General features: G+C 34.5%; 1 protein-coding gene across 8 annotated transcripts in view; it reads left to right on the top strand.

Annotated features, from left to right (window-relative positions):
- The window catches only part of EDEM3 (ER degradation enhancing alpha-mannosidase like protein 3), an 80,038-nt gene that overhangs the window by 27,434 nt on the left and 27,243 nt on the right, over positions 1–25,361 (top strand). For 2 of the 8 annotated variants that reach the window (XM_036851324.1, XM_036851314.1), the window contains exons 8-20: positions 1,761–1,866; positions 6,837–6,934; positions 8,558–8,683; positions 8,887–8,970; positions 10,369–10,452; positions 10,993–11,117; positions 15,143–15,308; positions 15,555–15,709; positions 16,758–16,914; positions 19,007–19,198; positions 20,506–20,671; positions 22,753–22,938; positions 24,178–24,225. In XM_036851324.1, the coding sequence (XP_036707219.1) occupies positions 1,761–1,866; positions 6,837–6,934; positions 8,558–8,683; positions 8,887–8,970; positions 10,369–10,452; positions 10,993–11,117; positions 15,143–15,308; positions 15,555–15,709; positions 16,758–16,914; positions 19,007–19,198; positions 20,506–20,671; positions 22,753–22,938; positions 24,178–24,225 (1,693 nt within the window). The remainder of the gene's footprint in view (positions 1–1,760; positions 1,867–6,836; positions 6,935–8,557; positions 8,684–8,886; positions 8,971–10,368; positions 10,453–10,992; positions 11,118–15,142; positions 15,309–15,554; positions 15,710–16,757; positions 16,915–19,006; positions 19,199–20,505; positions 20,672–22,752; positions 22,939–24,177; positions 24,226–25,361) is intronic. The other 6 variants (XM_036851335.1, XM_036851355.1, XM_036851342.1 and 3 more) reach the window with 6 other exon arrangements.

Genomic DNA, 25,361 nt, shown 5'->3' with positions numbered 1-25,361 from the left:
GCCAATTTTTCAAACATATAACTTAGAAGAATTTTTTAAAATTCAGCAAATGGTACACATAGAACAATCATAAATAGGGACTATATGCTAGCATTAGAGACCTTGGATCTGAGTGTAAATAAAACAAGTTAAATGGTCTTTGTGTGGTTGTATGTTCAAAGTATCTTAAGGACAAGTTTATCTTGTTTGGTTTAATTTTTGTTCTATAACTTGCTGACTGATATTTTCCCTTCATTTACAAAAACGTCATTTTTGCATACTTTCTAATTTAATTTGGCCTACAGACTCTGAGATACTGATGCATTTACACGTGAGGAAAGTGAGGTTCAGAGATATTTGACTAAAGGGTGAATGAGTGGAACCAGAATTAGAATCCATGCCTTTCTGAATTCAAAGCCCAACCTTTTTTCACTGGGTTATTTTATATTTTAAAACTGTGATTTTTCTTTAACTTCTTGAATGTACAGTGATTTATTATGAGAGAAGCAACCTAATGCAATTGACAGAGACTCAAGCTAATACAGGGCTGGTAAACTATACAGTCTGAGGTGAAATCCAGCCACTGCCTGTTTTTGTAAATAAAGTTTTATTGGAACACAGCCATGCTCATTTATTTATTTTTGTCTATGACTGTATTTGTGCTACAGTGGCAGAGTTGAGTAATTGTGACAGTGACTGAATGGCCCATAATGCCTAAAGTATTTACTGTCTGGCCCCTGTCAGAAAAAAGTTTGTTGACTTTTTGGTCTAATATATTGCTATATAAAGAGATCTGAATTCTCATTAGTTGTCTTATAATTCAGTTTTAAACTTCTGTTAAATCTTTGATTTCACTGGGCCTCTTTCCTTAACTATAAGATAGGAATAGGGAAATGTAATCTTTATGAAACTTTCCAGCTCTGAAATTATACCATTAAGTAAAGTTGCAATCTGCTTTGTTTAAAAAATTCAGCATAAATAGTCAAGAATTAAGACTATTTTACACCCTATTCTTCAATCTGCAGACTGACAAATTGGTTTAATGATTTCTTTTATAGAAGTACTTCTGCAATGCTGAGTAGATTCATGCTCTGACATTAATTTTAACTTAGAAACTCTTTTGTACATGTTCTTTGCTTTTATTTTGTAACATATTTTCATCCAAAGCCAAGAATTTGACCAGAAATAATTTTAATTTAGTGTCTAAGGGACAAAAATAAATAAAAAAGAAGAGAAAAATGTTATTATAAGGTTATAATTTTGGTATTGTCAAATGAATACTAGTTGATTTACTTACTCTTCACTAACGAAGTTGCTGGCTGTTTAAAATGTAGGATTTGAAATGTCTATTCTGTTTCAAAGACGGCATACCAACTTTGAAATTCTCTTCCAGTTTTGTAAATTAGAGTATCTAAGGAGATTTTCACTTTGCATTTAAAAGATAGAAATTATTTTAATAAGTTAATTTAATTATGCCAGCTCTTTTTACTTGAATAATACATGTGTGTGAATGCAGACCTGTACTACAAGAGTAGATGAACAAGGATGGTCTCAAAGTGAGATCATTGGCACTAAATAGCATCTTTTTAACTAAACTCAATTGGCTGAAAGAGCCAGTATTTTTGACCTGTAAGGAAATTTAATGTATGTTATAAGTGACTATCTTTGGAATTTTACTTAATCCTTAAAATATACTATGGGCCTTTGATTTTTGTTTCTTTGTTTCCTGTTTGCCAAAGATATGCAATTCTTCAAGTATGCTTTTCTTTTTTTTATTATAGGAATATGCAAGAAAAGCTCTTGATTTTCTCTGGGAGAAAAGACAGCGAAGTAGTAATTTAGTGGGCGTGACTATAAATATTCATACTGGAGATTGGGTACGAAAAGGTATGTAAGTTGGGCTTTTCAAATTAAGCCTTGACATCCTCAAAATGGTTGGGAAATAAAGGATTTTTATTTGTTAAAATAGTCTTTACGACAGTATAAAGCATAGTTTCTCACAAGATTGCTAGAATTTTAACCAGTGTAGCCACATTTTCTTCCTTGGTGCCAAATAATAGCACGCTTATTCTAGATGGCTTAGTGTCCTGTTTCATGCCTTACAGCATTATAGATGAAACAATAGAGCTAACTCCTTTGAAGATTAGAGGATCAGAATACCTCAGCCATCTCATATCAAGGTGTAATTAAGTGAAAATCTGTATTTAATATTATCACCAACCCTTATGGGTTTTTTTCCTACCTCCAGAAATAGTATATAGCATGGTAGCTAAGAGCATAGACCCTGGATCCATATTGTTGGAATTGAAGCCATGTGATCTTGGGCAAATTATTTAACCTCTGTGTGCCTCTGTATCTTTATCTGTAAAATGAGGATGATAGTACTTACGTGATAGAGTTATTATGATTTTGTTTTTTTTTTTTTTTTATAATCTTTATTGGAGTATAGTTGATTTACAATGTTGTGTTAGTTTCTGTTATACAGCAAAGTGAATCAGTTAGAATTATGATTAAATGAGTTAATGTAAAGAACTTATAACTGCCTGGCATATGCTACACTTACTAGGAAGTAAGTGCTCACTAATGTGATGTTAGTTCCTTTGATTAATAATTTCACTCTTGGGAAACTAGCCTGAGGAAACAATATAAAAGGTAGAAAATCATTTGTTCCCAAAGATGTTTATCACATAAAATTATTTGTGGTAGTGGAAAACTTGGAAACAATCTAAGTGATCAACAGTAAAGAACAACATCAGTGTTTGAGAATTATTTCGCATCAGTATTGAAATAGTAAGTTTTTAAATTGAATTGGATCAGGGGACAAAGCATATAACAATGTTTTATGAACAAACAGGATGTAAGATCATATAAAAAATATTTTATCTTTATAAGACACCCCTATAAAACAGGCATAGACAAATGGAAATATACTAGACTATTCCTAATGAGATTTGATTGTCTAAGTTACACATTTCTCTGTTTTCCTAAAGGCTTATGTTATATATAAAATAAAAAATAACTGCGTATATTTAAATGAATGAAAATGATATAAATATTAATTTGAACATATTAAAATAAGATTATTGCCTCTATTCACTATTGTCTAAAATTTTTCAAAGTGTTATCTAAATGGTCCCTTCCTGAAACTGATCTGAATCCTGGCTTCAGAATTTTTCAATTTCTTTTCTTAATTCTTATTTCACTCTCCTCATTGGCCCATGCATGGCCTATTTTATTTAGTCATTTTTAATAATGTAGTAACCACCCACAGATGGACCATCCATTATAAAAGCAACTAACTTTATAACATACTACTTCTGCATATGGTCCTTGACTCTCCATACCTCTGTAATCTCATACCTCTGTCTCTAACTGAAATAACCATCATTCTGATCTTGTATTGATCATTCCCTTGCTTTCGTTTTTGTACCGTTTTATTGCATCTATATGTATTCCTTAAAAATACATTTTTTGTTTTGTTTTTAACTTATAAAAGGGCATCATGTCGTATGAGACCTTTTGAGACTTTTCACTTAAAATTATATTGCTAAAATTCTTGCACATTGTTGCATGTAGTTCTTTCTTTTTTGACTGCTGCATAATATTTTATTGTGTGAATAAACCATTATTTATGAGCATTTAGGTTGTTTCTACGATTTTACTCTTGTGAACCCTAGTGCCGTGAATATTTTTGTTTCTTCTGTTATACATGTATAAAAGTTTCTTTTGTCTGTATATCTAGGAGTAGAATTTTTAGGTCATAGGATAAGTTAAAGTTCAACTTCAAGAGATATGTCAAATTGTTTTCTAAAGTTGTTTCACCACTTTACACTTTCACCTGCAACATAAAAGAGATCCTGTGGCTCAGCATCCTCTCCCAACACTTTGGGTTGTCAGACTCAAAGATTTTGCCAATCAAATAGGTGTACAGATGATTTCCCATAGTGGTTAGATTTGTATTTCTTTGATCACCAATGATGTTGAACACTTCTTTGTATTTATTGGCTATATATGTTTCCTTTTTTTTTTTTTTTTTTAATGTGGATGTTCTTGTATTTTGTCCATTTTCTATTGGGTTACTTGCGCTTTTAAAAAAATATTATTGATATTATATGATACTTATGATCTATATGATACCTATCCTTTGAAATTTATTAAGGTTATCTTTTTGCCCTAGAACATGGTCAGCTTTCACTTGTGCTTAAGAAAAAATATATATATTTTCTAATTGTTGGTTATAAAATTCTATATATGTCAGTTTGCTCAGTTAATAATGTTGTGCAGGTCCTTGCTGATTTTCTGTTTGCTTGACATATCAAGAATTAAAGAAGGTGGGTAAAATTTCTGGCAATGACTGTGGACCTATTAGTATCTCCTTGTAGTTATATTTTTGCTTTATATATTGGGTGCATTCATTTAAAATTGCTGTCTCTTCTTAGTTGAACCTTTCATCATTATGTAGTGACCATCTCTAATAATACTGTGTTAAAGTCTATTTAATATGTTGGTAGTGCAGCTACATTGGCTTTATTTTGCTTAATATTTGCCTGATAAGTCTTTTTCTGTCCTTTTACTTTCAATTTTTGCAGGTGCTCATGCCATAAGTGTACCTTCTGTAAAATTTATAGATTTTACAGATTTACTGACAAAAATCCATTTGTTAGTCTTTTGTCTTTTAATTGGTGAACTTAGTCCATTTATGTTTATTGGTATTTTTAATATATTTGGGTTTATATATACTATCTTATTATTTCAGTGTGTCTCACCTTTTCTGTTTCCTTTTAATCCTTTTGTTTTTAATTGAAAGCTATATTTACCTCCTAGTGAGACATGAACTTTAGCATGCTCTCCCATCCTTTTGTTTCCCTCTGTTCCAACCCTCATCCTCTGTTATGTTGATATCATATAGATATTTAGTTCTTTTTGATTATGAATGTTTTCTCTTTTTTCTTTTGGTTTTAGTGCTGCCCCCCTCCCTCTTTCTTTAAAGATAATAAACTTTAACAAGGTATTTTGTCACCTGTACTTTGTATATTTCTTGCAACATCTCTTAGATTTGCCTCTCTTCTTATATAAGTGTTTATCCCAACTGTTTTCAGTAGCTTTTAATAGCTTCTGAGGCCTTACATGTCTAACAATAATTTTATTATGCTTTCATATTTGAGAGACGGTTTGGCTGTAAATAATTTTCTGTTCAAGTTCTTTTCTTTCAAGTCTTTGAAAATATAACTCTATTGTTTTCTTACATCCTGTTAAAAAATCTGTTATTCTGATTTTTATGCCCTTATTTGTGATCTCCTTTTTCTCTGGAAAATTAAGAATATCAATGACAAAGAGAAATTTCTGAAAATGTCACAATAATTTTATGTGTAGAATTTTCTTTATCTCTCCTTTTGGTATTCTATGGGCTCTTTCAATTTAAAATCTGTGTTTTTAATTGCTGAAAGTTGATCTTTTTTAAGAAGTTATTTTATCTCTTTCATTTTTATTTATCTCTTTTTGCAATTCCTTTTATTACGTGCAGTCTTGTAGTTTGCTAATTTGTTCCTCAGCTGTATCCTAGATGCTGTGTATCCCGTCTATTATGGAATTTTGTTATATTTTTATTCCATAATTTCTTCTCAATTAAAAATTTATTTTCTTCTCCTTTTGTGTTGCTAATATCTTCCCTATCTCTTTAGTGTGTTTATGAGACTAATTTTAAATTCTTGGTTTGCTTGTTCTAATATTTTCTTCCTCTGATAAACTCCTACTCCAGTACTTTCTTCTTCTTTTTAAAAAGTCATGCATCTTAAATGTTTTTGTCCTATAAGTTCATGTTCACTTGTCACCTACTTTGTGGGGAGGTCAAATTCCAATCCCTGTCAGCCCCAGTTATCTTAGGGATGAATTCTAAGAAGTTTTTAAAAATACCAATGCCTGGACGCCTAGAGATTCTGATTTGATTGGCCTGGAGTGTGTCCTGAGTATAGGGATTTCTAAGATTGTAATTGTAATTATAATTTAGATTGTGATTCACCAGCCTTAAGAGTTTGGAGGGGAAAGGGTGGGGAAGAGAATGTCTAAAATTAGTTCCCACCTCTTTTTGAGTTCAGTTCCTCACACAGGACTTCTGTGGTGCCCTGATTTTATTCCTGAGGCTACCTGGGGCATAGATCTGAGTTGTAGCAGGTATGGGAGGAGACTTTGTATCTTAAGGCAGTGGTAGGAGAGAAGCAAGAGCAAAGCTCCAGCTTTTTTTCTACTGTTTGATCCTTCCATAGCTATGCCTGGCTGCCTTCTGCTCCAGAAAAAAGCCCTCCCCCTCCATCCCCCACCAAGTTCTTACAGTTTTCTTCTTGTTATTTTCTTTCTTTGGTCCTCTATGATGATCTTGGAGGAAAGAGCCAGCAGTTGTGCTAGCTTCAGCAATTAGAACTGTCACCTCCAAACAGCAGCAGTGTTGTTTTCGTATCTATTATAACTGTAAAGATTGATGTCTAAGTGATTAAGGATCCAGTAATTGCATAATAATACCTTCTAGTGCTTCCTCTTTGAAGTTCCTCATTAAGAAAATAAGCTTTAAAAATATTCTTAAAACTAGTATCTCCTGCTTTTAAATAAGACTTTAAAATAAGACTTCTGTAGCCAATTTTACAAAGCAAGATTTTTTTTTAACATACAATCTATTATCAACAAAGTAACTATTATTCATATAGTAAGGTTAATATTTCTGTAAATGTGTAATTTTTACTTTCAACAATTTCGTGTTTAGACTAATGTTTCATTCTTCGTGTACTAGTACCTTTACTGTATTCTATGAAGAATTTTTAAGACTGGTTTAATAAAAAAATCACATTTATATGTATTTTCCATAGATAGTGGAGTTGGAGCAGGGATTGATTCATATTATGAATATCTGTTGAAAGCCTATGTCTTGCTTGGAGATGACAGCTTTCTGGAAAGATTTAATACAGTAAGTTGTTCCAATTTTGTATTAAGTTTAGAGCCAATTTAATTTGCCAGATTTTGATAGAAACTCAATCATCTAGGTGACATTCTGAAAAATTATTTTTAAATGTGTAGTAGTTTTTTGGTCAGTATTCCCTGATGATGTTGGACAGGGACAGGGTAAACACTACATACATTTCAAAAACTAGTTTACAAAGTAGTTTTATTTTCATCTATCATAAGTTTTCAAGATTTTCCAGTGAGTAATAAAATATGTAGATTTGAGTTTTACCTAATCTTTTATACAAGGAAGAGAATTTATTGAAATCCAAAGCTTTCTCCTTTGGATTCTAATTCTTTTTAGAATAGTTTGGAAGTTTGGCCTAGTCCTTGACCACACCAAGTGTGCAGGGCTTTGGAGACTTGAACAAACCGGTGAGTATTCATTTCAAAAGCAGGTCTGTAAGTCTTAAGTGTGGATCAGACTCACAGGCATGTTTTTAGGGGAGAAGGGAGAGATTATTGAACCCTATTGGATCGCCTTTGTCTGTAATTAAAGCAAATTGAAATTAACTATAGTAAACTCATCAGCTGTGTCAGTACATTCTTTTCAAAATAATTTACCATTTCTTTGCCCACCCGTGAGTTCACCCACATTATTGTGAGATAGTACAATATAGTGGTTAAAAGTATCCGAGTTCTCCTGTGTGGGTTTAAATCCTGGTTGTGCCACTGGTTTTGTGGCTTTGGGCAAGTAACTTAGCTATTTTCCTCTATTCCTTATCCGCAGAATGGGAATGCTAGTACTATTTATTGGGAGGATTAAATGAGCTAATGCATATGAAGTGATTAGAACAGTGCTTTAAGATCTATCAGGTACTCAATAATAGTTAATAAATAATAGATGAGTTAGGGAAAGAACCTAGTAAAAGTCCTAATAAGTCATCACTGAATACTTTTAGAAACACTATTACATATATCATTTAATATATCATTTATTAGATTATAACAAGACTTTCTTGAGGTGCATGAGGACAGATTTTTTTTTTATTGGTTTGTTATCATTCATTGACTCTGACAGCTCAACCTGTTGTTGTCAAGGCTGAGAAATATCTAGGAGAAGATAAAAGAAGGGGAAAAGAGTTTTTAAGACCATAAAAGGCAGAGGCAGTGGACCGTAAGAGTGGCAACAGTGATGAGATGCATTAGTTTATAGGTAGACGAGCACCAGAATGTTACGTTAGCTGCCTACGGAGCAAACTTCCTAGACAAAGGAGAAAATGAAACTAATTCTGTGATATAGAAGCCTGTAACTATATTTCAAGGGGACGTAAGAGCATCCTTGGGCCACAGTCCTGCAGGATAGTGATGTTTAGGTCTATACCCTTCAGAAGGTCCCATTTTATCTATAGTTTTTAATATTCTGCATCAGAGTTTAAGAACATAGGGGAGTATATATAGTATATTTTACAAAGATTTCCATCTAAAGGAATTTAACTATTTCCATAGTTAATTAACAGTTACTTAGTAAATTTACTCATATGTAAATTCGGGTTTCATTTCTTCACATATTTAATGATATGCTGTGTTTAGAATAGTACAGCTTTTTTCATCTACTTTCATGAACACATATTGTGATCTTTTTTAGCACTATGATGCCATAATGAGGTACATAAGCCAGCCACCTCTTCTACTTGATGTGCATATCCACAAGCCAATGCTGAATGCTCGGACTTGGATGGATGCTTTGCTTGCCTTTTTTCCAGGTTTGCAGGTAAAAAAAACCTCTTTTAATTCTCTTAATATTAAAGTAAAATGATTATAATTAAGTGCATTTGTGATCTCTAAAATTGAATTACCAAAACAGAGTCACACTACAAAATTGTATTAATCTACATTTTTCTGTTTATATAATGATTATAGATAAAGTCAACTCATATTTTACTGGATAATTTTGTTGTTATTGTTGGTTTCTAGGTCTTAAAGGGGGATATTAGACCTGCTATTGAAACTCATGAAATGTTATATCAGGTGATTAAAAAACACAATTTTCTACCAGAGGTAAGCAAATCATCTTTGGAATTCTAATTTACATATACTATAGATTGCTAATTTAAAGGTAGAAAATGCCATCTTTAAGGTTGGTTGGTTCTTTTTCATTTTTCCTGGTTAAATAGTTTATTTAATTAATATATTTTTGGTTTTCACAGTATTGTATATGTTTTTCCTTTTCCTCGTGTATTAAGAGAAGTCTAGTTTAGGATAATACTGATAGTTTACTAATTTAATGTTAAAAAAAAAATCCCAAATTGGTATTTCTCAACCTTTTCTAATCCATGGCATTGCACAGTGTCTCATTCTAACTTTTACGTGTACCCACCAGCTAGGGAGACTTTTGTACTTTTTATTTGCTAAAGCTTATTTTATGAAAACAATATACATTGAACATAATCTTGCTGATCACACATGCTCCCTGGAAGTTTGGAAATGTTAGCTCTTCTTCACGCTGCTTAAGAATTATTCTCCCTGGTTTTTATATGTTAGTAATAAGTATTCTTGCTAACTTGATACCATAAGATTTTAATAGCATACCATTTGGCTTTCCAGAAATGTACCATTAAAAATTTCCAAATTTTGTATGGCCTTGTTCTATCCCTACTTATTGACTACCCTCTGTGAGATATCTAAGCATCTCACCAATTTAGAAGGCTTCCTAAAGTGTTTGTTTCAAGCCACAGAGGATTTGAGACTCATAAAAAAGAGAGCAGGGCTTCCCTGGTGGCGCAGTGGTTGAGAATCTGCCTGCCAATGCAGGGGACACGGGTTCAAGCCCTGGTCTGGGAAGATCCCACATGCCGTGGAGCAACTAGGCCCGTGAGCCACAACTACTGAGCCTGCGCATCTGGAGCCTGTGCTCCACAACAAGAGAGGCCACGATAGTGAGAGGCCCGCGCACCGCGATGAAGAGTGGCCCCCGCTTGCCACAACTAGAGAAAGCCCTCGCACAGAAATGAAGACCCAACACAGCCAAAAATAAATAAATAAATAAATAAATTTAAAAAAAAAAGAGAGTATATGCTAAAATAGAAATAGGAGAGTGAGAGACTTAATAACTAAGAGGAAAAAGTGGAGATAAGGAAAAAGAAGAGAACATAATTATGCAGACAGTGAGGACCTGTGTAGTGGCATTACTGAGGTCATAGTTTTTCCTAAACTTCCTAATAGCCAAAGTGATCATTTAAAAAAGCAATTCCATTTAATTGGTAAAAATAACAGCCTTCACAAAAATGAATTGTGATTTTAAGCAGTGAAAATTTTCATTTTATAGATGAAAATTGTTATCAATATTTTAACTATTTTTTCTTGTTTGTGATCTAATTTATATACTACTATATATTCTAGAACTACTTATTTTTTTAAATCACATTTTTATGCCTATTTGTGTGTTGTTTTGTCTAGGCATTTACCACAGATTTCAGGGTGCATTGGGCTCAACATCCTTTAAGGCCAGAATTTGCAGAAAGTACCTACTTCTTGTATAAAGTAAGCGAATTTAACTCTCTTTTTGCTATTTAGCTCCTATTCTCTGTTGGATAACTCACTATCTTATAGTAATAGTATCGGCTTTTCAAAGTTCTTGTTTAATGTTATAATGGTTGGATATATCATGGTTCTTATTCACCTAGTTCGTAGAGTTATTGAAAGATGCAAGAACTGACATCTAAGTTTTATGCCTTTTCAAAATATTTACAAAGCATTTCTTTAAAGAGAAATTTTATATTCTAGAGCTGCTTTCTAAAGCATGTCTCTTGCCTTCTTTTAATCAGGCAACCTTTCTGGGCCTTAGAAATTTCATCCAAAGCCTAAGATGTACAGTTGTGCAGCTTTCCAGTTGTGTATTTAAGAAATTCATAAAGCAGATCCATGGCTTACTTTCAGAACTAGGTTCTATGTAACATGTGTTCCAGTGCCTGATATAATGCCTGGCACCTAGTAGGTACTCAATAAATATTTGATAAATAAATGGTTATATGGTACTATGTAAGCTATGTATATGTATACATATATTCTCCTTTTTAATAGGCTACAGGAGATCCTTACTACCTTGAAGTAGGGAAAACACTTATTGAAAATTTAAATAAATATGCTAGAGTGCCTTGCGGATTTGCTGCCATGAAGGATGTTCGTACTGGAAGTCATGAGGACAGGTAAAACAATTCCAACCTCCCCTTTCCTCAGGGTAACTCTGAAACAACACAAAATATTATTAGTCAGATTTCAGATCAGCTTAATGCTTTTACAAAGGGTATTTGAAGATGCAAACCTTAGTTCATTGTGCTTATTTTTTAAACTCTCTTGAATAGGCTTATTTTAAATTGTTTGAAAAGTCTGTGTTTTTACCATAGTTCCTGGCATATAGTTGGTGCTCAAATGATTTTTAAATAGATGAATAAATGATTGTTAAACATCAGAACCTTGGTCTTTGGAGTATTAGGAAAGTTGGGGTTTTCTTCTTTGTTAATAGTTTTTTATATTATGTAAAATGTTAGAAATTATCAAGATGATGACTAATGATCTGGCTTATGATTCCTGTTCAGTCAAGAATTCCTCAAAAGCAATATCGTGGTTAATGTGTATATTCTTATTCTGTTGCTGACTTGGAGAGCTGGGGAGGACCATTGGCAGTTTCTATTTCATTGGATACTGGATAGATGTAGTTGACATGGAGTATTCAAGATATGAAAAGCACCCTTTGGTTAATATGATATTCACTAACATTCCAGTTATTCTGAGATCATTTGATTCTGTTATTTTAACTGTCCAGAACATAGCAACACATTTCTAAATGAACACTAAAGTTTGTTTGTGCATTTGGTTAGCAAGGGTTCATTCCACAGATATTTACTGAGGTGTCTTATGTGCCAGAGTTATGCTAGGTTTTGAAGATTAAAGATAAAAAGACATGTCTTTTCTATCATTGAATCACTGGGGCAGGCAGATAAACAGGCTTTAAAGCATTGTATATGTGCTATGAAACATACTAAAGGGATGTGAAATGCAGATTGGGATATGACAGTCACTTGAGCGTCCTGTGTCCTGAAGAATCAGGACTAGAAAACTAGAAAAAGGAAAGTAGTAAAAGGAGTTTCCGGCGGAGGAACTAGGGACAGGTGCAATACAACTCTCATTATCTACTCGCAGAATTGACCCTCAGTCCTTCTCTCCGAGCATTTAGATATTAGTTAATTAGGCTTGGGACCTCCTTCCCTGACCACAGCTGATAAGAAATGGATAGGTTTCTGGAAGCAGACACACAGAAAACAGCAAGAAATGAAAGCAGATAGCTTTTGTATTTATCTGTAACATTTATTGGCTGCTTCCTACATTTCAGGAACTCTTCTAATTAAGCACTTTCTATGTTTAATTCATTTGATCCTTTACAGCCACCCTCTGAAGTATAATTTCTATTATGATCTTCATTTTATAGATGAAGAAACCAAGGCACAGGGAGATGGGGAGCTTGCCTGAGGTCACACAGTTAGTGAGGTTAATTCTAATCAAGGCAGATAGGCTTTTGACTATATGCTCTACTGGCAGCTCATTCAAGGAACAGTAATTAATCACCTGCTGTGCGCCAGACGCTGCACTTGGGTAAGAGGATGAAAAGATAAATTAGAATCAGTCCCTGCCGGCCTGTGACTTACGGTCAGTGAAGAAGATAGGTATGTAAAGAAGTAATCACAGCCACGTGATGAGCTGAGCGCTAGAGCAGAAGGAAACGTAGCAGGTGGAGCAATTACAGAGGAAGACATGATTTGCTCTGTTCAGAGAGTTCCGTGTTTCTAAAGTCAGCGTCCTTCCTCTTCCTCCTGCTGAGTGTCCCTCCCGCGGCGCTGTTTCTGCATCTCTGGCGGCCTCCTGTGCCGCATCTGGTTGCGCAGTCCAGTGTGCAGAGTGCCCCTTAAAGCATCACGTCCAGAGTTAACGAGGCCCGAGGTGCGCTTGGTGCAGAAGCGCTGTTGCTGTCTGGGTCCAGGCGCAAGACGGGTCATCTTCTGAGGGGCTGGTGGGCTCACACCCTCTCTCCACTTGAGGATCACCGCTTGGTCTGCTCACTGTTCCTCGTGGTAGTGTTGCGTCTCTCGCATGCATTTGGCCCAGCAAAAGGTTGAGAACTCCTAATCCTTGTCCTACCACGTTCTTGGATGTGCTTTAGCAGCTTTATTACGTTTCACAGACAGTGGACTTGTGGCCATTTGACCTCAGATACTTGACAATGACTTGCTGACAAATGGGTGTTCTCTACCCTGCTCTTCAGAAACTGATTTGATTTTTAAAAGTGCAAACTTAGAACTTGATACTCATCCCAGCAAAATTTCATTTTGTTGGGTTTTTTTGTGTGTGTGTGTGCGTTTCTAGACGAAAAAGAAGGCTTAAATCTCATCTCAGTCATCTAATGTATTAGCTGAATTCCTGTTTTCAGGGATCTGGGGTTTAGATAATTTTGCCTTAAAATCTTCCATGTCCTGCTCTTTGCATTTGGTTGCTTGTTCCCCTGCGGAGCTACCGGTGCTGTCGTCTGGCTCACCAGTGTCTCCATTCCCTGGCCCCCCACACACAGGTTTCAAAAAAGAAATATCTATATTTTTCTTATAATAAATGATCAGTTAAAGAATTTAAACGGCAAAAAGAATACGAAAATCTTCCCTACAATACTTTCCCCACTTGCCATCCTAAGATCATCACTGTTGGCAGTTTTAGAAACAGTCTTCCAGACATTTTTAATGCCTTTGTGTTTGCATTTGTGTACATATTTATGGTTTTCAAGTACAAAATAGATTATGTGATACGATACCCAAACTTGCTAACTTTACCCAGCTCATACTGCAGTGATCTTACCACGTCTCTAGTCTTTTCTAAGCATTTACAAATCATCTGTTTCGTAATCACTTGTGGAATTTGCCAAAAATCAAAATCTTGCACATCAGTTTACAGTTCTTAAGCTAGCATATGCTTATGGTAATAACTGTCAGTCCTCCAGAAAAAGTTGAATTACCATAAGTGTATTGCAGATTGACAGGGAAGTATTTTATCTGTTATAAAATGATTAACATCCAAAATGTTCAAAGAAGTTTTGAAACATTACAGTTGTTGTTCCAAAATAAAACATCATGTATGTCTGGGAAAAATAATGATAGCTCTGTTTTTGAGCTCATACGCATGCCGGGTGCTATGCTAAATAGTTGACATTATAGTATGACATTTAGTCTTTGCACCACTGTTAGGCATGTACTGTTATTATGTCCTTTCAGGATAAACTGAAGCTCACAGTCCTTATATAATATCCCCTTGGGCACGTAGCTCGCCATCACAAGTTCTTTTCTATTTCCAAAGCCCCAGCTCTTTACCGCTATGTCCAACTGCCTCTCCAGTTCATTCTTTAGTAATGCTGTTCAAACTTGCATTCGCAAACATTTATTGAGTGCCTGCTGTGTGCCAGGAATTGTGCTTGGCCAGTTACGAAACTGTGCAGCCTGTCTAGTAACTGCTAAAAGCTAGGATGCTTCGGGAAGTAGCACATATAATTAAATTCCTTGTTATTGTAACTCCATCTAACGACTGTGCTCTTTTCCTACCACTTTTTATAAAAGCTTTCCTTTAAAATGTTTGTTAAAACGTTATAACATTAAATCATTTGTAAAGTCACACTTGGCAGGTATTTAAATGTTTACAAAGTTATCATCATAATCCATGTGATTTTGTGTTGTGCTTTTTTCATGTAACTTTTTGTAAATGATTACTTTTAAAGCCTTCTTGGTTATCACTTAAATGGCTGCATCAAAATTGTATTACTTTATCCAGTTCAATTAATATTAATTGAAGATTCTTATATGGTCCTCAGTAGTAAAGGTCATCTGCATTACCTCCCTGTTGTTGGTTCCCTGTAGAAGAAATGGAAAACTCTCCCTCAGAAGGCCCACAGAAAAACCTTGTCTGCAGTATTGACAAGATTTAGTGTACCTGTGTGGTAGGCAGCCCTTCTGGTCTTTTTCATTTCCTTGGAATATGCTTGGAGTCAAGGCTATTACACCAGAGGATAGATACATTCTATAGTTCTTTGGATGTCTGTACTGGTGTAGACAGGTCTATTGACCTTGATTCTGTGGCTTTCAGATAGTTGGCATTTGGATATTTTTATGTTCTTAGATTTATTTGTATCCTTTTATTTTAGAATGGATTCCTTCTTCTTGGCCGAAATGTTTAAATATCTTTACCTGTTATTTGCGGATAAAGAAGACGTTATTTTTGACATAGAAGATTACATTTTTACAACAGAAGCTCATCTGTTACCTCTTTGGCTCTCTACTACAAATCAAAGACTCTCTAAGAAGAACACAGTAGGTTATGTTTTTGAACTAAATGTCTTACTCCCTTTTTTACTCCTATGTGTTTGTTTTGTTTTTCCAAGTAAAAAGTAATCCATGACTAGAATTCTATAAATAAAGTGTGGTAGGAGAAGTACCCTTGATGTTTTCTTTTATTACATCCTTTGTATACTTACATTTCACTTAAATGTTTCCTTTGAACAAACTATAAAGTAAAATAATTATTTTTATTTACATAACATTCTTTTATATTTTTAGACTTCAGAATATACGGAACTGGATGACAGTAATTTTGATTGGACTTGTCCAAACACTCAGATTCTCTTCCCTAATGACCCACTGTATGCTCAGAGCATTCGTGAACCCTTGAAAAATGTGGTGGACAAGAGCTGTCCCCGAGGCATCATCAGAGTGTAAGATGTCTTATTTTATATTTGTTAATATCAAAATGAATTCTTAGTAAATGACAGAGAATGTAAGGAACATATAACAGCCAAGAAGACATTCATTTAGATCAAAAATATTGAGTATGTACTTATCACTGATTAAAATTAAAAATTGGTGAGTAAAGTTAGATAGCAAAGTTTATTCTGCAGTAATGTCTTTTTATTATTATGGAAATTTTTGTGTATCTTTTGTTTAATGAACCAAGTAATAATGGCAGCGTATGATAGTTTGTAACTTCCACAGCACATTTTTTTTTTTAAACATCTTTATTGGAGTATAATTGCTTTACAATGGTGTGTTAGTTTCTGCTTTATAACAGAGTGAATCAGCTATACATATACATATGTTCCCATATCTCCTCCCTCTTGCATCTCCCTCCCATCCTCCCTATCCCACCCCTCTAGATCCAGAGCACATTTTTACACAACAGTTTCATCAAATATTTCCACGTTTTGTATATGTAGAAAATATTTTTCCTTTTATCTGTAGTTTCTGTATAGGAAAAATAACAGTGTTTTGATTTGATTTTTTTGATGAGGTACTTATTCTTGGTTGTTGAATAAAACTTTTTGCCTTAATGAGTGCATTTTCTTCCAAATAGTTACATTAGAAAAACCATTACTAGGAAATTTTAAAAAATTATTTTTCTTAAGTGAATGTTATCGTTCACTGATATAAGTATTGTTTTGCTTTTAAAATATTGAGAGAAACATCTGTTTTTTGAGGGAGAAATAAATAATAATAAATCTCTAAGCCAACCTATTGTGTACCTTCAAATAATTGTAATGCTGTTGATTAATACTGCCTTATAGATAATATACAAGCTTTTGTAACTGTAAAATATATTTGAAAGCTATACCACTTATTAAAAACCTAAGTTATATGTAGGTAAGTAACTCTTTCTAGTTATTCCATTTTTCACTGGTTTAAAACTAGCAATTTGTTTGCCTTATGCTTTTTTTTCCCAATTCTGACTTGTGGGTTTTTTTAAGCCTTGCCTATAATTCCTTTTAGCAGAGAGGAGAGTTTCAGGAGTGGAGCTAAACCCCCTCTGAGAGCCAGAGATTTCATGGCCACTAACCCTGAGCATTTAGAAATCTTGAAGAAGATGGGGGTGAGTTTGATTCACCTCAAAGATGGAAGAGTCCAGTTGGTTCAACATGCAATCCAAGTAAGACATTGCTGTACTAATTAGCTACCATCTCTGTCCTCTTTGGTCTCAGTAGCTTTAATAAGATAATGACATTGGCTTTTTAAAAATCTTCAGTGTGTGGTTTAAAGTCAGAGTATCAGAATTTTAGGACTTGGAAGTATTTTGGAAAGCCATCTGATTCAACCCCTTTGTAGTATAAATCAATCAAGTCACAAATAGGTTGAGTAATTTGCTTATGTTAATATGGTCAAATATAGGACTCAGATCTAAGTTTTCTATTTCTCAGTCCCTTGTCTTTCCACTGTTTTATTTAGAACATAATCTTAAAAGCTAATAATTCATTTTAATATTTATATCTCTATTTTACACTATTTTAGTTTCCAAAGAGCTGAATTTAAATACTTTATTCATTATAGAAATCAAAATTTGCATTTATTTATCTATGCCTAGGAAACATAACATACCTCTTGGAGAAATTTTTATTGATTTTTGCTTTAAAAGCTTTCATAACCCGAGGCCTTTAAATTATCCACCTTATTACTGCATTAATTCTGAGAAAACTACAGTTTGAGAAATAATTTCAACCTAGTAGAACCATATTCAGATACCCCATAATCTCGGATTCAGCCTTCCCACCACCTTGCCTTCCCCTCACCTTGCCTTCCCCTCACCTTGCCTTCCCCTCACCTTGCCTTCCCCTCAGGTTTCTGTCTCATCCCTATTCTTGCCACATCATCCCTCCTTCCCTAACGAGACTTCTGTCTGCTCGCTTACGTTTCACTCATCCTCACTCCCCAGCGGTGGGAATGACATCTCTGATGACATTGCTTTCACATGGGTCACCAGTGACATAATTGCCAGCCAGTAGCCCCTTAGTCCTCCTCTGACTGAACTTTTATGTAACTATTGGCTGGCCTCTTTTTAAAACCTACCCCTTTCTTGGCTTCCAGGGCATTCCAGCAACACCTTTCCAAATACTCTGTGCAATATTTTGTAGATTCCTTTGCAGCTCTTCTTGGCACGACTCAGTATAGGCACTACCAAAGAACCTGGATCGTATGTTTTTCTTACTATACTCTTCTTCAATAGTGTCATCTATTTCTACAAGCTCTGCTGTCATCTTTGTACACGCGATACATGTGTGTAATCCTGATTTTACTTTACTTCTTAAACCCAACTTTACTTTACTTTTTAAACCCAGCTATAATCTACCTGCCGTACATTTCTGCATCTCAATCTCAATCTGTCCAAACCTGAATTAATTCTCTCTCCCTCCTCCCACTACAGTCTGTCTCTCTGCCCTTTCGTTCTCCATCTCAGTCAACCCTATCATCATTCTCTAAGTCACCAACACTAGAAATCTCAGGATGGGCTTGAATTTCTTTCTCCCAGCTCCTTTCCGTTCTCCTCTGTCCTCTATCCCTTGTCAGGTTCCATTGACTTTTCCTATAAGGTGTTAGGAATTCATCCTTTTCCTCCTGTAGTCAGGCACTCTTCACCTTTTCCTCTATTAAGATTCAATTTGAATCATTCCAAATATTTCCCAGATACACACTGACAGAATCAGTCCTTCCTTTGTCTGTGTTACTAGTGCACTTTCCCACTTGAGAAATTTTATCATAGCTAATTTTACATGTCTCTCTCCTCTAGATACAAACTTCTTAAAGTAAAAGATTATGTCCCTAGTGCCTAGTCAACTGCTGGGATGTAATAGGTGCCTGATACTTATGTTTTGAATTTAATCTGGTTGTTCATTCATAATTTCGAAGAAGAAGGGGAATATGGGTCAGTTATGAGGTTTATTTCTTAAAAGGGCAACCAGAGGAGAAAACAAGCAAAGTGAGCATTTAGTGGAAGTGCACTTCTCAATTTGTATCAAAAGTGGTTTATAGGACAGTGAAAGAGACATTAATAAAAATTACAGATGTTATATTCAGAAAATATTACCAGAAGTAATATTTTTGAGAACAAATAAGGCCATGAATATTTGGTAGAGACCAAAACTGATAGGAGAAATTTTTTGAGTAGAAAACTATAGTGCAGTAGTATTTAAGAAATCAAAAAGTTGAAAGTTTCCAGAAAGGATAAAATTAATTTGTTTCTTTCCTAGGCTGCTAGTCCAATTGACGCAGAAGATGGGTTGAGGTTTATGCAGGAGATGATTGAATTGTCAAGTCAACAACAAAAAGAACAGCAGCTACCTCCACGAGCTGTACAAATTGTTTCTCACCCATTTTTCGGCCGGGTAGTATTAACTGCTGGTCCAGCTCAGTTTGGGCTAGATCTGTCTAAACATAAAGAGGTTTGTACACCTATAATATGCTTGTTGAAATTGAACTCAAATATTAGTTAAGTATTGTCTAATTTCTTAGTCTCTTTTCTAATTTAGTAGTTTTAACTTATTTAAAACACCTAAATATTTAATCTCCCAGATTAAAGTAGATTAAAATTAAAAGCATATCTTGAAAATATTGAGTCATAATTTATGTATGCAGTATGGTTATAGAATTTTACTTAAAATGTTCAGATATTGTTCTCTAATTCAATGCCTTTAACTTATCTAAAAATGGTTTTCAAACTTTGTAACTACTGAAACCTTTCTTTGAACAAAAATCTAACTCAGAGGCTTAATGTAGGGAACAGCTAAAGCAGAGGTGCTCTGGACAAGTGGCTGTGGAGAGCATCAGACACTGAGGTTCCACTGAGCAAATTTGGAAGGCCATTAAGCTAGTCTATCCTGTTAGTTTTACTGTAGGAAACGAAGTTCACAGGTTCAACTATCTGACTAACTGGTAGCAAAGCTAGCCACTAGACCAGAACCCAACTATTCTGATCATCTAAAGCCAGTGGTCTTTGAACTCTACTACCCCCAATTTAAACGTTTTCTAGTGTATATTTTAAAGCTATGTAGGTTTATAGTTGATTCATTTATTCAATAACTCTTTTTCTAGGCAGTATTTTAGATATTTGCTATGTATCAAGTTTACAAAAACCAGTGAAGATTTATGCCCTCATGGAGTTTACCTTCTAAGAGAGAGAAGGATCTTGAAACGTCTTTACACTCCCATCTTTAAAATCAGTTCTCTGGTGGATTTAATTTTTCTTGGAAGAAGAACTGCTTGCAGATTCATGTAGACTAAATCCATTTTTCCCCTCTTTCAAAAATTTTTCCTGTTACCAGTTATGGTTTAAAAATGGTTCCCAGCTTCTTGTAAGTGTAGGTATGGGTATGTAGTGAGTCAGCCTGAGGTTCCAACTTTACCACTTACTAACATCGTGACTTTGAGCAAATTATGTAAACTGAATCTCAGTTTCCCCATACGTAAAATGGAAATATTATCTGTATTACTTCACTCAGAGTCATTATAAAGATCTGGTTTAGTAATTTACGTAAAAATGCTTCATAAACTGCAACGCACGGTAGAAATATTGGTTGGGTACTATAATATGCAAAATGTTCAAAACAAAAATTTGTGCTAAATATATATTGTATATGTTATCATTAGAAAAGAAGTGAGGTCTACTTAAAGCTCTAGATATTGAATTTTAATGACTAGGTAGTGATTGGAGAAGATAAAAGATTACTTAAGTTACTTTTATTTCTGCCAGACAAGAGGATTTGTTGCAAGCAGTAAACCGTACAATGGTTGTTCAGAGCTTACTAACCCTGAGGCAGTGATGGGAAAGATTGCTTTGATACAAAGAGGACAGTGCATGTTTGCAGAAAAGGCACGCAACATCCAGAATGCTGGAGCCATTGGTGGCATTGTTATTGGTAAGTAATCCTCCATGTCCTTGTGTTGACTAAGACGTAATTTTTAGGATTTTCGCTTTCATTTTCCAAACTTTTATCAGAGTTTGTCACTATTTTTACTTCACTAGCCAGCATAATGGATAGGTAATCCAATGACTCCCTTAAGAATGTGTATATATCTCATATCCTGTTTGAAAGTCTAGATTTGGGTTTCTGTATATTAATGCCAATAAAAGTACTTGGGGTCTGGTGTGAAGGTGCAGTAGGAGTGAGTGCTAAAAACACCCAATACCATGGATAAAAAAATGGGCCCACGAGATCCAAAGCCCCCTGGGAGCAAGAATTACACCGTGCCACCTCCAGTGGGGAGTCACTGAAAGTATCCATTACTCCACATAGGTGCCGGCTTTGGAGTCAGACACGTGGGGTTGTAGTTCCTGGCTCTGCCACAAAATCATGGTGTAACCTTGGCCCAGCTTTAGTTTCTTTATCTGTTTATTCCATAGTGTATTTTTTAGCTCCAGTGAAAATGGTAATAAATATCTTTTAGGTGGTTGTAAGGTTTGAAGATAATATATATAAAATTTCCTAAAATAACTGACATGTCATGGGTATAAGCACTAGTTGCTAGCAAGTTTTTATCTCCTTGGGTCTTTTTCCACTGAAATTATAAACTTCAAATCATTTTACGCATGTATGTCAACCAGTGTGTTTGCCTTTTCATTTTCCACAAAAAATCACTGATATCGTGACAAGCAGGGCATGACTATCAGGGAAAATATAAATTTTTCTATGCTTTAAGTAAATATGAGTTTACATTCAGAAAGAACTGGAAAACCTGAGGTCACATCCTATTTGTGAAGTTAGTTCTTCTGTATAGATTGTCTCACAGGGGAACTCCATTTTGAATTTGTTCTTTCTAATTAGGATAGATTTCCTTTTTGAACTCAGGGTAAATAAACATTAAGAGATTTAAAATAAAACAGTAGGATTTATTTCAGTGAAAAATTATTTACTATGCCTTTTGCTTATCTCATATCGGCACGCCAGTGTTGATTTAATGAATGCATGAATTTCATTAGTCTAAGTAAGTATTAGGAGAAATTCTGCTTCATAACTTAAATCAGAGGTTGGCAAACTACAGCCTGCAAGCCAAGTTCAGCTCACTGCCTGTTTTTGTAAATGAAAGTTTTGCTAGAACACAGCATGTCAGTTTGTTTCCATGTCATCTATAGCCACTTTCAAGCTACAGTGGCGGAGTTGAGTGGTTGTAACAGTGACAAGCAGCAGAGAGACTGAGGGTCAGGTAGCCATCCTTTGTCTAGTCAGTTACTGCTAAGGGGATGGGTTCTACATGGTATTCTCCACTTAGAAGGGCCTATCCACGCAAGCTGTCTGAGAAGGGATGGGCAGGTTCTCCAGGGAGACTGGCGTGTAAGATTAGGGCTGGACATAACTGGCATCACCAGTAAAACAGTATTTAGCAGTCGTACTCCTATTATTTAACCAGCGTAAAGTAACAATAGTGTTTCATTCAACTTACAGAGGAAAAAACAGTATAGTCATAATTATTCCTTGTGAACAGTAGATTAAAAAGAACCGTCAATTTGTAGTTTGGTAAAACAATATAATGCCATTAGAAGAAATCTTAAACAACAATAAAATTTCATAGTTCTATCATTGTAATTCAAGTCTTTGAATTTTTCCATTTTTAGGCTTTTTCATAAGCATATGAAATTTTTATAGTCATAATCGTAGAATTTTGTGTTCTACTTTTTTTATGTAATAATAACATTATGTTTTTCTGTGTGTTCCCTCAGGTAGTTCGTTATAATTTACTTATAATAGTTTACAGTTGTTGACAGTTACAAAAAGCACTCCAGTAAACTTCTTCAGGCATAGATCATTTTGCTTCTTTTGAATTATTTCCTCAGGATAGATTTCTAGGAGTAGAATTAGTGGGCCCCAAAAGTATGAGTGTTTTTATGGTTCTTGATGCAGAAAATTAATGCCGTCAACAGGTAAAAAACAGTAAAGATTGGTAGCTAGACCTTTTTAATGGACGAACGTTTTTATGTTTGCTGTATTCATTTTCTGGCTAGACGACAATGAGGGGAGCAGCAGTGATACTGCCCCTCTGTTCCAGATGGCAGGTGATGGAAAGGACACAGATGACATCACGATCCCCATGCTGTTCTTATTCAGTAAAGAAGGAAGTATCATATTGGATGCCATCCGGGAATATGAGGAGGTAGAGGTGCTCCTTTCTGACAAAGCAAAAGATCGAGGTAAGGGTAAAAAATCATTTGTATTCAGCTTAGCATTAACTTTCCTAACTTGATAACAAAAATGAGTTGCGCAAAGATTATTTATGGTTCACTGGTAAAAGAAGTAAACTTTTTAGAAGATGGTTTCAAAATATATTTTTCTTTTGGAAAAAAGGGTAGTAAAATGTTTATTTTGCTTTGTTCGCTGAGTTAGAATGTTTCTAGAATTATATTTTTGTATGTAATTTATAATTTTTGCTATAATTCTGCCCAGTGATAAAAATACAAGAGATTACCCTGAGTCATTTTTAATATCCACAGATGTTCACCATTCAATTTCACTGATACTACATCTTCTATTTTTTTAATAAGGAATAAAAAGAGATTGTATAGAAGGGTGTTATATACAATATAATAGTAGTGGGGTTTTACCAGGCCACCTGTAATCAAATGACCACTGTCTTGCTGAAGGCAATAGAAATCTAGCAGCTTCTTTCCATTGAGATCCAAGTTGATCACATAGGTATTTGTAAGTTACAAGAGTTACACATGGCTGATGCCTGAAGAACAAGATAGCATGCCTTAATTCATGATATAGTCCTCTCTAGGCCAAATTGCTGTATAAATGCAAGGTCTTAAGTAGTATTCTTTCATAGTTTCACATCTAGGAATAGAGGAGAAATGAGGGAAAGTGAACCATCAGACATAGACTGAAATCCTGCTTATAACAGCAGTCTTTCTTATCCACTGGAGACACCTATAGAGAGAGCAGTACTCCTCCCATCCCCGCTTAAATGGATAAAGTTGTATAATCTGTACAGGGTTTTTGATGTTGGGATGTTTGGTTGGTAGATAGGTAGGAAACTTATTCATTTCAATTCAGTATAACTTCCAAGGGGAACAATAAAAAAAAAAAGTTTAGCAATAATCTAGTGCTAGCCAAATTAGTGTTTTGTCTTGTCTTCTTGTATTGCTTTATTCTTTGAGATTCATTCAGATGTCAACTATTTAAGCACTATGGAGTGAGTAGGATGTATGTAAGGATGTATAAAGAGAAACAGTAGAAAGGATTTCTGATCTTCTTAAATCTGCCTGTGTGCCTGTTTTTTTTTTTTTTCCTGAGCCCTTTTTTCCAACTCAGATCTTCTTTCCTATATACATGCATTTAAGCACATCAAACACAGGCAGAATATTATTCCATATAACTCTTTAATGCCTTTGCTTTTTCCCCCCTATTTTGTGCTACCATTGGAATTTCAGCAGCAATATTAAAAGGTAAAATGATTCCGAGCTACATTATTAATAGTAGTAAGTATCTTTAATAAGCCTTAAATTATATATATGTATATATGTATGTGTATATATACATGTATATACACACATGTGTGTGCACATATATATATATATATAGTTTCAGTGGCTACCATGATAATATCTGGTTTAAAGTAATTAGATTATTTTCATGTCTAGTCAGCTGTCCCATAATGATGATTCTTTATTGATCTATAAATCAATTTATTTATCTATAAATGAAATATCTAATAGGTGAATTCACTAGTCCATACCCATGCAAGAGTCACTCTAACAAAGATGTTGTATGGCACGTGTTATTTTTGATTACTTTTTATTTGAATGCAGTGTAAAATATTTAAAAGATCGACTTGTTAAAAAAACTCCTATATGTGTAGGAGTGTGTGGGGTGAGGACTGTGAGATTGTGGTAAAGCGTGTGCTTCTTATACCAGAGAAAAGATATGAAAAAAGATCAGTTCTACTATTAAAAAAAAAAAAAAAAAGTCTGAACAGCATAACAGTATTCCCTTAAGGACCTTGTAATAAAAGGACTTTATTTAAATTATATATTTTTTTAGAGTTTTGATAGTCAATTTTTTGAACTGTATTTCTGTTACAGAGTGACATTTTGACAAAAAGTCTTGAAAAATTGCCCTTTTGGTATAGCTTTTTAAAGAACTGTACGGCATTATTAACTATCAGCAATGAGTTATAGTATAATTGTTAATATTTATCAGTGTAACTAAAGTCAATGATAATAGTTTTATTAAATCAACTGCTTTTTTCACTTAGGAAAATATTCTAAGTTAACGTCTGTAGTGGTTATCATTAATTTGTCCTGTGCCATTACTGCATGCGTCAGTGTTTCTCTTCTGCATCAGAATCAGCTGATGTAGTAGTTAAAAGTGTAGATTCCTGAGTCCTACTCCAGAGTATTGAATCAGACCCTCTGAAATTGGGGGATCAGAATCTGAAATTTTAAACAAGCATCCCAGTTAATTGCACACAGCTGTACTTTGAGAAACACTGAACAAGACCAAGAAGGCACCCCACGCCCCTCTTTTTTAATCTCCTAGCTCTGTATCTGGCCATATTGTGCCATCAAGGGTACTAGGTGAGATTATATAAGTACACCAAATAATAGCAGCCTTA

The sequence above is a fragment of the Balaenoptera musculus genome, chromosome 1 (genome assembly GCF_009873245.2).
Source record: "Balaenoptera musculus isolate JJ_BM4_2016_0621 chromosome 1, mBalMus1.pri.v3, whole genome shotgun sequence".
NCBI classification, from domain to species: domain Eukaryota; kingdom Metazoa; phylum Chordata; class Mammalia; order Artiodactyla; family Balaenopteridae; genus Balaenoptera; species Balaenoptera musculus.
Note: the sequence above shows the minus strand (reverse complement) of the source record. Positions and strands in the feature narration are given on the sequence as shown.